This window comes from Vulpes lagopus, chromosome 2 (genome assembly GCF_018345385.1).
Source record: "Vulpes lagopus strain Blue_001 chromosome 2, ASM1834538v1, whole genome shotgun sequence".
Taxonomy (NCBI): Eukaryota; Metazoa; Chordata; class Mammalia; order Carnivora; family Canidae; genus Vulpes; species Vulpes lagopus.
In genome coordinates, this window is record NC_054825.1 from 88,175,041 (window position 1) to 88,191,159 (window position 16,119).

The following is a 16,119-nucleotide window of genomic DNA, read 5'->3' on the forward strand; positions in this document are numbered from 1 at the left end:
GCTTAACTGACTGAGCCACCCAGGTGCCCCCACCTTGTTTTCTTTTTTAAAACCAATACTAACATAACAAAATATCTGAAAACTAAAGTTTCTCTCTATATAATTGTGGTGTTTCCCCAAGAGCTTTTGCCTTAAAATTAAGAACAAAATGAGATCTCTTACTCCATTCAATTGAAGAGGTCCTTCCATTCTGTATCTAGATTTCTTGATGGAAAGAAGTGAAATGTTGGGATTCTTCCCTGACTTTGTTTTCATTCCCTTACCGGGATTTAAGAATTCAGAATCTCCAGGACTCCTTTAGAAGTGGGTCGAGACACATGCAGATTCATTGAATCATCATTCAGAATTCCCAGCAAGTGAAAGTGTCAGGGATGTTTACCATCTCTGAGAGCCTTCTATTCTGAATGACTTATTTTTTGATTGATACCTTACTTTGGACCTTGGTTGCAAAAATCCCAGGACTTGACTAGCCATTTACCCTAAACCCTGCTGTGAGCCTGGCAATGCACCCTGCTGCACAGTGATGGCAGAGAGACAATGTCCTAAATCTAAATGCGCCGTGTCCAATAAACCCAAAATGTGAAGGAGATTATGGTCACGTCGGAGTCCTCCTGTGGCCCTGATATGGTGCACCACTGAAGCAGAGGCTCCCTCCAGATCTGAGTCTTACCAGCAGTCACTGGCTTTTTGAATTGTGATTGCATTTTCACAGAGTGCTAAGAGTTTCTGTTCATGATAATGTTATAAACTAATATGACATTTTGAGTTCTTCCTCAGGTTATAAAATTGGTATTAAAAATTTACTGAGGCCTGAAGTGAGAGACTTCTGGGAGAAGTTAGGAAGCTATGTGGCCCCTGAAGAAGAAGGGGGTCATGTGGACCTCTTTGTACCACTTGGAGCATCAGGTCAGTTTTAAAAGGCAGTGGTCAATAAATAAATAAATAAATAAATGGCAGTGGTCATGGCCTTCCTTAGTAATATGTTGTGAATATTTGAAATGCCTTCAATTCAAATGATTCAGTCACATTTTACTCCTTTCTCTCTCACACCTCACATACTCAGGTATTTAGAGGGCAAAGAGCTGAGGTTAATGGTCAGAGCAACCTGTCCCTGCAGAATGAAGTCACTAGTGGCAAGAGCCAGCCAGGAATACTACCGGTATCTCTTCTGGAAAATACAGTAAAATCAGCCTCCTCTATAGAGGGGGAAATGCTGAAACCATAATCAGTTGGTCTGAGAAAAGTCTCCCTGCTATGTTCTGAACCTGGAAGGAGTGAGCATGAACTTGTGAGCAAGGACCTTGGACTTGAATCCCACTCACACCACTTTAGCCATGTGGCCTTGGGCAAGTTTATAAACCTCTGTTTCCTCATAAGGATAATAGTACTTTACCTGACAGGTCTTGTGAATATAAAAATAATGTAAATAGTTACAATAACTGTATTTATAAAAATACTTACAATAAAAATAAATAATAGAATTGTTAAATAATATTTGAATATTAAAACGAAATGAAGTGCTTGCTAAAAATGAGACTGATTGCTGATCCTGGAGGTTGCTGATAGAATTTTAGGTGCCCATCTGTCTCATACCAGTCATTATAATTCAAAGTTGATTTTAACATGAAGAGAAACTTTAGAAACATTAGGACAAATTCACTTTTTAGACAGCTATTAAATAAAAGCTCTACACTCATGGGCCTTTTTTTTTTTTTTTTTTTTAATGCCAAGCAGAGCAAGGCAGAGGGAGTATATAATTAAATTTTCTTAAACAGTTTCTTATTACCCATTCCTTAGGGAACTCTGACTTTTAAAGTTCCTTCTAATCCTCAGATTTCACTGAACTATTCATACATGCCAAGCATGCTCCTGACAGGCTTCAACTGGGGTAAAGGGAAAAACAAAAGTATGGAAAGGGGTTTAAAAGAAAACGAATTACAAAATACTGTAATTTTTTTACATAGTTATGATAATCGTGTAATCTTAACTGTAGAAACTACACCTAGAAAAATCTAGGAGGAAGTATAACAAAATTATTAACAGCATTTATCTCCAGATGGGTTTTGCAGATTTTCTGCTTTTGAAATCAGAATACGGATGGTGTGATTCCTTGTTTAAAACCTGTGTGTGGGGATCCCTGGGTGGCGCAGAGGTTTAGCGCCTGCCTTTGACCCAGGGCGTGATCCTGGAGACCTGGGATCGGATCCCACATCAGGCTCCCAGTGCATGGAGCCTGCTTCTCCCTCTGCTATGTCTCTGCCTCTCTCTCTCTCTGTGACTATCATAAATAAATAAAAAATTTAAAAAAATAAAAAATAAAACCTGTGTGTGTGTGTGTGTGTGTGAGGAAGGGTAGCAGTGTATAGAAAAGGGTTTGGAAGGATGTATACCAAGGTGTTAGCAATAGTTAGATGGATACGTGACTTTCCTTTCCTTTTATTAAAAATCTCTTATCTGCCCCTATTTTCTGTAATGAACTAGTATTACTTTTATAATAAGAGCATTTTTAAAAAAGATTTTAAGTTATCTTTACACCCAACACGGGGATCCAACTTACAACTCAAAGATTAAGAGTTGCATGCTTCACCAACTGAGTCAGCCAGGTGCCCTGCAAAGCAAATTTTTAAACTGGAGTAAAAGAGAGGATTTGAGAAAGTAAGGCATTGAAAGGTGACCTTGAAAGAGATTGAGAATAAGGGCAAAAGGAGGAAAGAACAATAAATTTGGTGACAAAAAATTGTCTCCAGTGAAACTTAATGGTAACCCAACGGTAAATCTCTCACCACCATCATGGCCCCCAAATCATCCCTGAACTCCTTGTCAAGTGTAATTTCCACCTGGACGAGACATCAAGACCCTGATTCAGTGAAAAGACCTTGGCTTCTCAGTCCAAAAGTCTCTTTTGTGCCACGTCACACATCACTCCAGAGCTTGTCACCCCCAGTAGCTGTGTAGCCTCTGAATGCTTGATCTCCAGCATTTTTCTCTCTGAGTACCACTTCCAAATTAGGTACTAAATAATCCAAACATCTATGTTCCAAACATTTCTACTCTATCAGCTCTTTGCCTTAAGACCACCAACGCACACGCTCCCACTTTTTCACCATTACCGTGCCTTCATCCTCGGTTCCATCCTTGTGAAATTTGGATTTAAAGGTTCATCATTGTCATTACTGTCTTGCAAAGAATCTGAACTTCTTTGTTTCTCTTTCTTGGGCTAAATTTCTGTGCTCCTTAAACGCCATCATCTGTATAATCTATACCTGCCTGCCCTAAAGCCGTTAAAGCCTGTTGAAAGCAGTACTACAGCTATTCTTAGTAATCTACCTTGACTTTGATGGCAAAAATATCAATGGGATTGCAGCACTGAGAAGTGGTCCTAGCACCTTCTGTTGGTAAATTCCTTTCCCCACTCTTTGAGATGACTGTGTATCATCCCTTCTCCTCCTTGTCGATCTTTCACGAACCTCTCTCAGCTGTTGACCTCACCTTTTACTGCCCTGAGAAAACTCCCACATTTCCCTCCCACCACCAAATCCACCACCTACTCCACCTCTTACCTTCATTCTCTGTCTTCCCTTCTGTCACAATGGAAGAAACACCTCCATTCAAATCGGAGATCAAGCACATCAAGCACTGACTTGAACTCTGTATACCACTTCCTTTCACCTCCTCACGGCCACATTCTCACAATCCTCTCCAACGGCCTCAATTCCTCCTTCTTTACTGAGTCATCCCTATCAAATCAGGATGCTACCTGTAGTAGCAGCTCCTGTGCTTAAAAAAAGAGAGAGAAAGAGACCATGAACTTTCTTTCCCTCATTTCTATATACTTACCTATATACACCTATATGCTGACTAAACTAATGATTCTCAAATGTTAATATGTATTTTAATCACCTAGAAAGTTTATTAAAGTACACACTGCTGGGTCTCATCCTAGCATTTCTTACTCAGTAGTTGCGGCATGGGGCCTGAGAATTTGCATTTCTAACAAGTTCCCAGGTGCTGCTGCTCCAAGGCATGCTTGGGGAACCACTGGTTTATGCTGACAACTTTACCTTCCTCACCCCTCACTCACTCCTCAAACTCTTCCAAATGGTCTCTTTCTCTCTACTATAGTTGCCTGTGGGAGACTCTAACACTTCCACATGCCCAAGTCCAATGGTCCTTCTTCCATGCTCACCTTGCTCTGACCTCAGCAGCATTTCATGCAGATAGACACTGCTCCTGGAAGCTCATCTTCTTCTCTGGATTTCCCTAACACCACCCTCTCCCAGAATTGCCTCTTAGGCCAGTGGGCTCTTCTCCATCTCCTTTGCTGGCTCCTCCTTCTCTGAAAATTCTTCAACCTTTCCACAACCACACTCTTCGCATAGGCAACCTCATCCAGTCCCGCTCTGAATCTGATCTATGAACTCAAGACTCCCAAATGTATGCTTCTGGCTCTGAGATCTCTGAGCTGAGACTCATAGCTAGCTCCTACCTGACATCTACTTAAGAATGTTGGGTTTGTGCATCTAGGAGGCATCTCAGAGTTAATGCATCTAAAACTCTTATTTGCCTCCCTAGCACCAAACCAACCCCTTCCCTAGGATTCCTCAGTTAAGATATCATTCACCCAGTTACTTCATAAGCCAAAAACCTAAAATTTGTTTTTTTGGGGGACATTATTTGAAAATTTTAAAGGGCTGCCAGGGTGGCTCAGACAGTTAAGCACCCAATTCTTGGTTTTGGCTCAGGTCATGATCCCAAGGTTGTGAGATTGATTCCACACTGCCAGGCTACATGCTCAGCAGGGAGTCTGCTTGAGACCGTCTCTCCCTCTCTCTCTCTCTCTCTCTCTCTCTCTGCCCCTCCCTCCACCTGCTCACTCTCTAAAATAAGTAATAAAATAAATAAAGTCTTAAAAAATTTTTTCAAGCAGCTTTACAAAGGTATAAATGACACACAATAAACTATAGATGTTTAAAGCATGCACTTGGATAAGATTTTTTTTTTTTTTAGATTTTTATTCATTTATTCATGAGACACACATAGAAAGAGAGAAAGAGAGAGGCAGAGAGAGAAGCAGGCTCCATGCAGAAAGCCCGATATGGGACTCCATCCCAGGTCTCCAGGATCATGCCCTGGGCTGAAGGCAGCACCAAACCACTGAGCCACCTGGGCTGCCCACACTTGGATAAGTTTTGACATAGGTCTACATATCCTGTGAAACCATAAAATAATCAAGATAATGAACATATTCACTACCTCCCAAATTTTCCTCATGCCACTGTAGTTTTTCCCTCCTGCTTCTCCCCACCCACATCCTGAATCAAACACTGATCTACTTTCTTTCACAATGTATTAGTTTGTATTTTATGGAATTTTCTATAAATGGAATCATACACTGTACATTCTTTGTCAAGCTTCTTTCACTCAGAAGAATTATTTTAGATTCATCTGTTTGATGCCTGTATCAACGGCTCATTGGGGGTTTTTTTTATTGCTGGGAATTATTACATTCTATGTATATACCACAATTTGTTTATTCAGTCACTTGTTGATAGATATTTGAGTTATTTCCAGTTCCTGGGTCTTATGCATAAATTTGCTATGAACATATGTGTGAACATATGCTCTTACTTCTCTTGGATAAATACCTAGGAGTAAAATGGTTGGGTCAGATGACAGGTGTTAACTTTTTAAACAATGGCTAAACTATTTTCCAAAGTGGTTGTGCAATTTTACATTTCCACTAGCAATGTATGAGAACTCTAGTTGCATAGTACCCCCACACTGGGTACAGTCTTCTTAATTTTAGCCGTTTGAGTGGATATGCAGTAATATCTCATTGTGGCTTTAATTTGCATTTCCCTAATGACTGATGATGCTGAACATCTTTTCTTGTGCTTATTTGCCATTCATTGGTCTTCCTTGGTGCAATGTCTGTTCAAGTCTTTTGCTCATTTTAAAAATTAGCCCATTTATTTTCTTATTGAAAACTTTATATATTCTAGAAAAATAACTTACAAATATTTTCTCCCACTCTGTGACTTATGTTTCCTCTAAATAGTTCGTTTTGAAGAGATGAAGTTCTTAATTTTTGTGAAGTCAAATATATCTACTTTTTTCTTCTATGGATTATGCTTTCAGTGTCATATCTGAAAACTCTCTACCTAACTAAAGTTCACAAGATTTCTTTATTTGAGAAATAAATAATTCCTTTTCTTTTTAAAGATTTTATTTATTTATTCATGAGGAACAGAGAAAGAGAAAGGTAGAAACATAGGCAGAGGGAGAAGCAGACTCCATGCAGGGAGCCCGATGTAGGACTTGATCCCAGACCCTAGGATTGCACCCTGAGCTGAAGGCAGACACTCAATCTCTGAGCCACCCAGGCATCCCTTAGAAATAAATAATTTCTAAATTATTTATAGTTTGACTTTTAGATTTCTGAAGCATTGATTTATATGCTTGTTTTACATAGCATTAGAAGTATGAGTTGCAGTTTTGTGGGATTTCTTATGTATGGATATCTAACTTTTCCAACACCATTCCTTATAAAGACTGTCCTTTTCTCAGGGCATTCCATTTGCATCTTTGTTGAAATCAATCGACTACATATATGTAGGTATACCTATGGACATCATTCAATTTCATTGATCCATTTGCCAGGTTAAAAGATTAGACCCTGGTGAATGAGAGACATCCCCACCTTTCTTTCATCTACTGCCACCTTGTTCCACACAATTTGGAGTAATTGTTTATTCTTAGGCCACAAAGAATTAAAATACATAACTCAATATCTTAGTTTCGCTCAAAGTAATTCATTCTATATCCTGAATTCAATCCTGAATTCTATATCCTGAATTCAATCTTTATGCTGTGTCCCTGAAGAAGGGATGAAATTAATGCCACACTAAATTTTGACCTCATGTTTAACAGTTTCAACCATTTTAAATCTCTCCTCTTATAATAAGATTTCTCCTTTGAGTCAGACTATTTTAGAAAATATAAGTAGGGATGCCTGGATAGCTTAGTGGTTGAGTGTCTGCCTTTGGCTTAGGGTGTGATCCCAGGGTCCTGGGATGGAGTGCCGCAACAGTCCCCTGCATGGAGCTTGCTTCTCCCTCTGCCTATGTCTCTGCCTCTCTCTTTGTGTCTCTCATGAATAAATAAATAAAATCCTTAAGAAAAAAAAGAAAAGATATGTAAACTCTTCAGTCCTTTGGCCTGAGTATTCCACCTTGAAAAATAAGCACCAGGTCCACCTTCATGCCCTGTCTCTCCAGCAGTTCTCTCCAGCAGTTCAGTCCTCATCAGTTCTTTGGACTTAGGCATTGAGGGGCAAGCTATAAAGTGTTTCATGAGGGATTTGAATTGAAGATGAGAAATCCTAGCAGCCATTCCTAGCCAGCTTAGCACTCCTAAGTAATACTTAACTGTTCCAAGGCAAAACCTATGAGTAAGCTAATGAAAGTATTTTTGACTCTGCAGAGGCAGGAATAGAAGTTCTTTCCCAGCTGTCTCAGCTAACTGGCACGTTCTTTACTGCCCCAACGGGAATTGCAACAGGCTCTTACCAACACAGTAAGTGTATATGGGGACTGAACACGGTGCCCAGTGACATCCGCCAGCTCCTAGGTCACCAAAAGACAAAGCACAGCTAATAATAATAAGCCTTCTGGCCCATGTCACTTACTGCCTCCATTCCTTCTCTAAAGGAATGCTGTCACTACCCAAACTGTCATTTCCCACTGCCCACTGTCATTTCATTTGCTTAGAAAGGGATTATTTATTGCAAATATTTGCTTCAAACCATGATGTACACAAACTCTGTTGAAAACATCATTTTTAATAGTTAAAGATGTATAGTTGCTGGTCTAGAGGAATAGTAAGTACAAAGAATAATTTTTCTTAGGGAGATATGATCAATATGGTTTCATTTGGAAATGAGAATCACAGCTATAAAGAGATGCTGAAGGGGCTTGCTCAGGTTCCAATTCAATTGCATTATCTGAGAGGAAATATATTAAAAATATAAATATAAAAAATAAAATATACAGCTGACAGCAAAGTTTCATTTAGAAATTGAAGCTGCAAATATTAAATGCAGATGTAACATTGGCTGACCAACAAGAGATCCACATTGCTCTGCTAAAGTGGCAGGGACAATTCTCCCTTTAAAACTCCCTGGCCTCCTATTACATGGGGTTTGGATAAGTTTTGACATAGGTCTACATATCCTGTGAAACCATAAAATAATCAAGATAATGAACATACATATGGCATATGGTACATAGAAACCATATAAAGCATGATGTCTCTAATCCCAAATGTCAAGGGAGTTTCAAGCCTGGGGGAACTGGCATGATTGGAAACCTGTAAGGGAAAAGAGTCCATGTATCTACGAAAAGAGCATTGACCTGATAGCAGAAGTCACTTGTTTATTGTAGTTATATAGTCACATTACTAAGTGATAGCTCAATGGGCCTTGTGCAGAGAGGATGGCAGCCTTGCGGGGTGGAGCTCAGTGCAAACACTGTTCTGGATGGAGCAGCCTTCTTCCTTTACCCCTCTGTCTTCTCTTCCTTCTGTTCATCTTCCTTTTCCCTCTCTTCTTCGTAGTTTTCTTCAGGAAAAACACATTAGAAAGAGTTGTACATGTTTATCTACAAAAATGGGGGAAGGTGAATCAAATGAGACTGTCTATCCAGTGAGGACAGAAAATCAGATTTAACATGCCACAGCATCATTTAGTCATTGATGTTCCAACGAGAGAGCTTCCTTAAGCACCCACCACAGTCATGTAGAGATGTTCAGAGAGAGAGAGGGAGCAGCTGGATGTGAAGTAAGAAAGCCACAGGGCCAGCTAGCCCAAGATGACTTTGGACAACATGGTGGGGAAACTGGGCAGAGTGGGGTTGTCTTGTATGTTCATTTTGGGATGTAAAGAAAAAGCAGCACCTTCTTGCCTACTCTGCTTCCTGATATACAAATCAAGAAGCTACTTAATTTTTATTTCAAATATAATATGTCAACCCTATCTATCAAAGAAAAGATAGGCATTTGAAATTATTCACTGTGTCCTTCCTGAGCTTCAAATTTTACCTTGGAAAGCAGACAATGGGTGTTTATCTTAGTCTTCTAATGAGAAAGGATAACATGCCTACTATAAATACAACTAAGTTTTTGTTGTACCATAAACATGAATAATTCTTTCATATGAGCTCCAGCCCACAATAATAAAAGGAGAAAATAATGTCAGTTCTCAGTGATTGGCTGGGACGACTGGAAAGGGCTCCATGTTCCGTCTACTTCAGCGAAGCAAAGCTATACACGTGGTCCCGTGTCACAGACTTTCTGGAAGACACCTTGAAATCAGTAAGGAAGCAGTTGAGTCCTCTCTTCAAGGAGTTGCAGAAGAATATCAGTGCCAGGATAATAGGTAAGACCTCGTGCTGCTTCTGTTGCAGGTTCATCACGAAGGTGGTTCCGGATCTAGAGTGGATAATACAAGGTTAGGAAGCAAAAGTCTTTTATACCTGTTTAGTAAAACTTTATTTCCTTTGTTTTTCATATCTCCTTTCAAATGTAGTGAATATCCACTGAGAGCAAAAATATTCATCTTCAAAATGGGGAAGCTAGTTCATTTTAAATAGGACCGTCTTAATGCCATGCCAGTCAGTTGTTAACCTGGACCAAACTCTGAGGGTTTGCTAACCCAGAGGGCTCTGCCCCTTTTCCCACCACAATTTGCTCTAAAAGTTCAGGTATTCCTAGACACAGTGCCCATTACTTAAATTGTTCTACAATGGTGTTTTGTGTATTTTCCATATAAAATACTCGATTTGGTGATGGGCTCTATGGATCTCTGTTGAGCCTATTGGACATCACTGAATTTATCATCCCATTTGCACTCCCTACTCATGACTGATTTATCACACTAGAGTCTTGGAAACCGTATTCTGTGTCAACCAGATATTCCCCTAAATCAGTCCATTCATTATAATGTTTTTTTTTGTTTTGTTTATTTATCATCTGTGCAAAGGACCCCCCATTTTTATTACCTATTCAATTTATCCTTAACTCTTCCCATCTGACTAAAATGCCCTCAAAATCAAGTCATTAATAGTTATGCCTCGCTTCCTTCTTCCCTCCCTGCCCTACTAATTATTAAGGTCCTATTGCCACAATTTCTGTCTACACAAGAGCTATAGCACACAAGTATGCATGGATATATTTTATGTCAATTTATGTTCTGCACTGCTTTACATAAATGCCTCCAAAACAGGGAGTTGTCTTCTTGGTTTGATATACTATCCACTTGACCACATTTAGCAGATGTTCAACCAATATTTAAAAATGGTCATAAGAGTATAAATCAGGAGACATTATTTCTCCTGGTTTTTTTTTTTTTTTTCATAGATACCAAGGACCAAAGAGAAAAGCAGGGAAAATTAGCTTTTTCAAGATAGAAGTATTTTTTTTAAGGAATTCTTTTTCCTTTTCTATTTTTATTTTTTTTAAGATTTTATTTATTTATTCAGGAGAAACACAGAGAGGAGAGAGAGAGAGAGGCAGAGACACAGGCAGAGGGAGAAGCAGGCTCCATGCAGGGACCCCGACGTGGGACTCGATCCCAGGCCTCCAGGATCAGGCCCTGGGCCGAAGGCAGCGCTAAACTGCTGAGCCACCCAGGCTGCCTGATAGAAGTATTTTTTTGATGATATTTATTTGTAAGCTATGAGAATTTATTTTTTTTTAATTTTTATTTTATTTATTTATGATAGGCACACAGTGAGAGAGAGAGAGAGAGGCAAAGACACAGGCAGAGGGAGAAGCAGTCTCCATGCACCAGGAGCCCGACGTGGGATTCGATCCCCGGTCTCCAGGATCGCGCCCTGGGCCAAAGGCAGGCGCTAAACCGCTGCGCCACCCAGGGATCCCAGCTATGAGAATTTAAATGGAATAAAATTATTTGCATATAAATGCACATTGTTCAAAATATTAAAAACTATAAAAGATGTCTGTGTAACTACAGATGTATATTATTTGCTGTAGACTTAAAGTATTTATGTACTTGAGCACAAACATACAGAGGAGGGAGGAGGAAGTTTTGGTGGGATTGAGAATCTAAAATTTAAACTTAAAAGGTTTATATTCACATCTTCTCTCCTTATTGTCCAATTTATAGATTCTATTTAATATCAGGCTTACCAGGGTAGGTACTTTTGAATATGTTTTACATTTAGTTACTCTTGCTCAATTTATATTTTATCATGGTGGATAATTCCCATGGCATAATAGAATTTTAATTTTTATTCTTCACATTTTTTATCTACTAAAAAGCAACTGTGAGGACTGAGTTGTTTTCTTCTTGATCACATCTCCTACATAAATTAATTACGAGGCATATGGCTTTATATATTTATAGGGCAATTTACTTTTGACAACATGAATATGGCTAACATTCTGGATAACCAAGAAATTTCACAAGCTCTGGCTGATGGATTGATGAAACTTTCAAAAGATAATTCTGTAAGTGGTTTTTTGAAGAAAATAAGCTTTAAAAACCCAACACTTAAATACATTTTTAGTTTGCTCTTATTTGTGTGTGTATGTGTGGGGGGGTACTCCTTTGGAGGCACAATTTCCCTGAGAAATTACATCCGGTCAGCCACTGAGAAATTCTGGGCCCAAGATGTATTAGATATAGGAAATAGACAAGTGGGAACATCTTCTAGGTTATTTAAAACTTCATTGCACCGTGCATTGTTTTCTGTGTCGTGATTAATTTCAGTCAGAAGTGACTTTTTTTTTTTTTTTTTTTTAATTTATGATAGTCACACAGAGAGAGAGAGCCAGAGACACAGGCAGAGGGAGAAGCAGGCTCATGCACCTGGGAGCCCGACGTGGGATTCGATCCCGGGTCTCCAGGATCGCGCCCCGGGCCAAAGGCAGGCGCCAAACCGCTGCGCCACCCAGGGATCTCAGAAGTGACTTCTTTAAACAACATGTTAGTGGCTTTATGTTTCACATAAACATTACTCAACGGTTTAAACAATTAATAGTATGATAGGAAAACCAAGAAAGCATGAAATCAGATGGAAAAAGATGAAAGGCAAAGAAGGCTGGCTGAGAGGGGAAGAGAAAGAGAACGCGAAAGAAAAGGAATAAATAAATCAGTAGTTTGGTTGGGGGCAGGCATGGGGAAAGTGTGAAGAAGCATTTTTATCAGAAACCAATCTTGGCTACTCTCCCAGAAAAGTCAGTCCACACATCAGGAAATAGGAGAGTTTACAGGACCCCTGTCTGCCTCGAGACAATGGCTCCAGGACCATGAGCTATGCAGCTGTGGGCTGGGGAAATTGAGAGCAGGACAGGAATGGGGGGGTATTAACCTACTGATGCTATATATACAAGGTCTTTAGTTCTCCACGAAAGATTCTCAATCCTTCTCTTCTTCTATAGCAATTCTACTCTGTGGGTAAACTTAACATCGCCTTTGTACGTGGGTCTGCCCTGGTTTCAAGTTGGCTGCCTGGGTCAGCAGCAGGCATCTCCAGAGTCAGCCGTGCAGAGTGCGGAGTCTGAGAAGCTGCAGTTAGCCACGATTTGTCTTCTCTGAAGACCCAGCTTCTCACTTTCTAGCTACCCATTGGCAGCCCACCAAGTACAGCCTCCCCCACCCCCTGGGTGGCAGGGGGGCTTTGCTGATACATTGATTAGGGATGTTCACAGGGATGACCCTGAGGTCTTAGAAGATCTTGCCCAGTCTCCTGAAAGACTAAAGAATTACTAAACGTGTTTACTCTAATTTCAGTGTACTTACTGCCAAACGAATTATTTTAAAATCATCTTGTATGATGTAATTTCATGGGTGCTCACACTGGTAGCCTGAGAGGGAACAGGATGTGGAGGTGTCCTAGTCTGTTGTGCCTGGTCATCCTGCTGCTACATCCCTCATCCCCCCAGAGAGAGCAGGGCCCCCGTTCCCCAAGTGGCCTTGGTGCTGACCTGGGCCACCTTGGGCCACGTGGTTCCAAAGATCTTGAGACCCTCCTGCAAGACCTTGACATCCTAACTGGATTGTGACAATAAGAGAATCGGGAATAACTACAACCCATTTTTAGACTTTAATCGAATAATACTTTGCTTTCTAGCCTCTTAATTAGATAGAAAGAAGACGACACTACCAAAAATATGTTCTCTTTCCTGTTGCACTTGTATTGGTCCGTATTCCAGATGAATGTTTTAATCAGAAATTATCTCTTTTTTTCTTTTGGTGTTGGGGGGTGGATTTTTTTAGGACAAACCTCTGGAATTTTTGTCAGATTTTCTGCTGAAGAAATGTGGTAAAGGGAGCCAGGATCTTGAAGAAAATGTTATTCTGACAAAATGTGACCCAAAGGCAGCGTTCAGTTTACTCCCAAAGGTAAAGTTATTGCTGCAATTTTAAGCCATTATTTCCCTGTACATTAGACACATGTGGTTAAGAAATCCATAAACAATAAGGGTAATTCTACTTGGAAAGCTCTCAACTTGTCACTTCCCCTAAGAACCTCCCTTTCATGGATTATTATTAAAAAGGGTGTTTTGTAGTTTCATAACAAGAGTGACATTTAAGCCCCTTGAAAGCGGAAGGCACGCACATTGACCGGAGTGGCACCGTCCAGGCACAGGAGAAGAGTTAGCAGTTTGCATCATGCAGCTCACCCAGTGGAGTCCTGGGACAGACTAAAGAGAAACTGTTTTCATTTGCAGCCCAGGACACTTTTTTGGTGAAACTAGGACACAGCGGGGCTGCCCACAGTCATTGCTTTGAGGTAGATAAAGTCTGGATAGAAGCAGAAGATGTGGCATGACTGGTGCCTATTAGCAGGATGTGCAGGAGGGGGCGGGAACACCAAAATGAGTATCCAGATTTCTCTTCTGCTTTTCAGAGGCCTTTTGCCTTATTATAGCAGCTATTATCCTCTGAGATTCTTGGGTTTTAGTCTCCCCAAAAGGTGGATGTTATCTCCATTCATCCTTCAGCCTTTGGAAAGCCTTTGAACAACAGCTCTCAGGATTCTAGTACCACTCACTTTCCCTTGCTTCACTAAAGAGGATGCTCAACATGCAACCACATCACGTGGGTTCCAAATTCTTCCAAGGCCCTTACAACATCTGCATCATCCCCGACCTGTGGAAACATCACTGGAGTTCTTCCACCCACCGTTCTTCCGGAGAACAAAGCTGTCACCCCCAAGGCCAGACATACAGACTCCAGAAATGTTCAACTTTGAAGCAAGAAAACTTGAAGGAAGCGATGGGGACAAAATGACCAGTGCTTCTTCCTCTAAAGTGTTTCTTTTCTAAAGATTTATTTATTTATTTATTTATTTATTTATTTATTTATTTATTTATGACAGAGAGCATGAAGCGGGGCAAGGGCAGAGGAAGAGGGAGAAGCAGGCTTCCCGCTGAGCAGGGAGCCCGATTTGGGGCTCAATCTGGGATTCTGGGATCATGACTTGAGCCTAAGGCAGATGCTTACCCCACTGGGCCACCCAGGCACCCCCTGAAGTGTTTATTTTACATTTGAAAGACGTGACAATAGATGAGAACCATCTCTGGAAACTCTAACACCTACAAGAATGGTCACTTGGAGCATTTCCTCACAGGCACAGAAATGAAAAGTAATTGCTTCTGAGAGAATTGTTTTAAAGACCCTTCCATAGGGAATTCTGTAAGAGGGATTTGGATGTGCCTGCCAAATCCAGGACCAGACACACACACATGGAGCTATGTCTGAAGGCAAGACCAGACAGGGCATACCTTCCACCCAGAAGGCCCAGACTCTGCCCAGATAGATGTATATGTGTATGTGTGTCTGTCTGTCTGTCTACCTACCTACCTATCTACTATCTGCCCATCAGATCCTACCTATCCACTACTGCCTCATCAGTTGTCACTCCTGGTTTTGTGTAGCTATAGTGTTTGCACTGATACTGTATAACCACGGCGACAGGCTACAGCCAGAATCAGAGCTGTTCCTGAGCTGTATCTGTCATTTTCACAACTATTTCGGGCCCCTAATTCAGGCAGCTGAATGACTTCTGGGAGAAGTATCAGCAGTAACTAGGATGTATCTGGACAAGGCAAGCAAGCTAGGAAAACTCTTACCATGTAAGTAGAGGTCTGCCTTATATGTCACGGAGAGAGCCAAGGCAAAGACTCACCAGCCCAAAATAATGGTTCCTTTATAAATGTGCCAAGTTTGTTGTTCCTGTTACTTCCTCTGAATTCACACCTGAAAATAAAATAAGGGATGAAATCTTTTTAGAAATAGTCTTAGGGGCTCCTGGGCGTCTCAGCCAGTTAAGTGTCCGACTCTTGATTTTGGCTCGGGTCATGATCAGGCGGTGAGATGGAGCTCTGTGCTGGGTGTGGAGCCTGCCTGAGATTCTCTCTCTTTGCCCTTCCCCCTTCTCTTTCCAAAAAAAAAAAAGAAGGCTAAAATTTTAAAAAACTAGATGGATCGTATACAATGAAAAAACTTGCTATTTTTAGATTCAAACAAAATTACTATGCCAAATTAATTTCCTTTTTTCCCCCCAAATTAATTTCCTATCCACAAAGAAAACTTTATATTTAATAAAAATGGCTGCTGCTGAGCCAGAGGTGAAATGGAGCCCCAGTGGGAGTGAGCAAGTTCCACCTAACCGGGGCGGTCTAAGGGGCCGGGCCAGCACCTGAGCTGAGGGGCTCAGCACTCCTGTGAGCCCGTACAATAGGGTGGCGTCCTCGACCCGGCTGTGTCCCTGACCTGTGGGATCCACATTCGATTCTGTACTATTTAGGTCCTCTTGCTCTTGGGCCACTTTGAGTTTAATTTTCATTTCATGTCTGCAGCCACTTCTACCCATACAACAGCCAGTGTCACCACGGGCTGCTTGAAGTTATCATGTCTCTCTAGAAGTCACCAGCACCAAGATTTATTCTGAAAGAAGAGAATGTGTTTCTTTCGCAGAAACCGAATGATTTTATCAAAATTCAAAGTAGGTCCCCAGCGCCCAGCATCTGTGTCAGCGAACGGCAGGCTGACGGGACAGCCGCGGAGCAGGGAACAGGAAGGGTGGGGGAGAC

At 40.9% G+C, this 16,119-nt stretch overlaps 1 protein-coding gene across 1 annotated transcript in view; it reads left to right on the forward strand.

Moving 5' to 3' along the window:
• Positions 1-16,119, forward strand: part of ECT2L (epithelial cell transforming 2 like) — a 70,227-nt gene that overhangs the window by 34,014 nt on the left and 20,094 nt on the right. Inside the window, 4 exon segments of the mRNA XM_041732245.1 lie at positions 778-906; positions 7,483-7,575; positions 9,254-9,433; positions 11,423-11,526. Coding sequence (XP_041588179.1) covers positions 778-906; positions 7,483-7,575; positions 9,254-9,433; positions 11,423-11,526 — 506 coding nt within the window.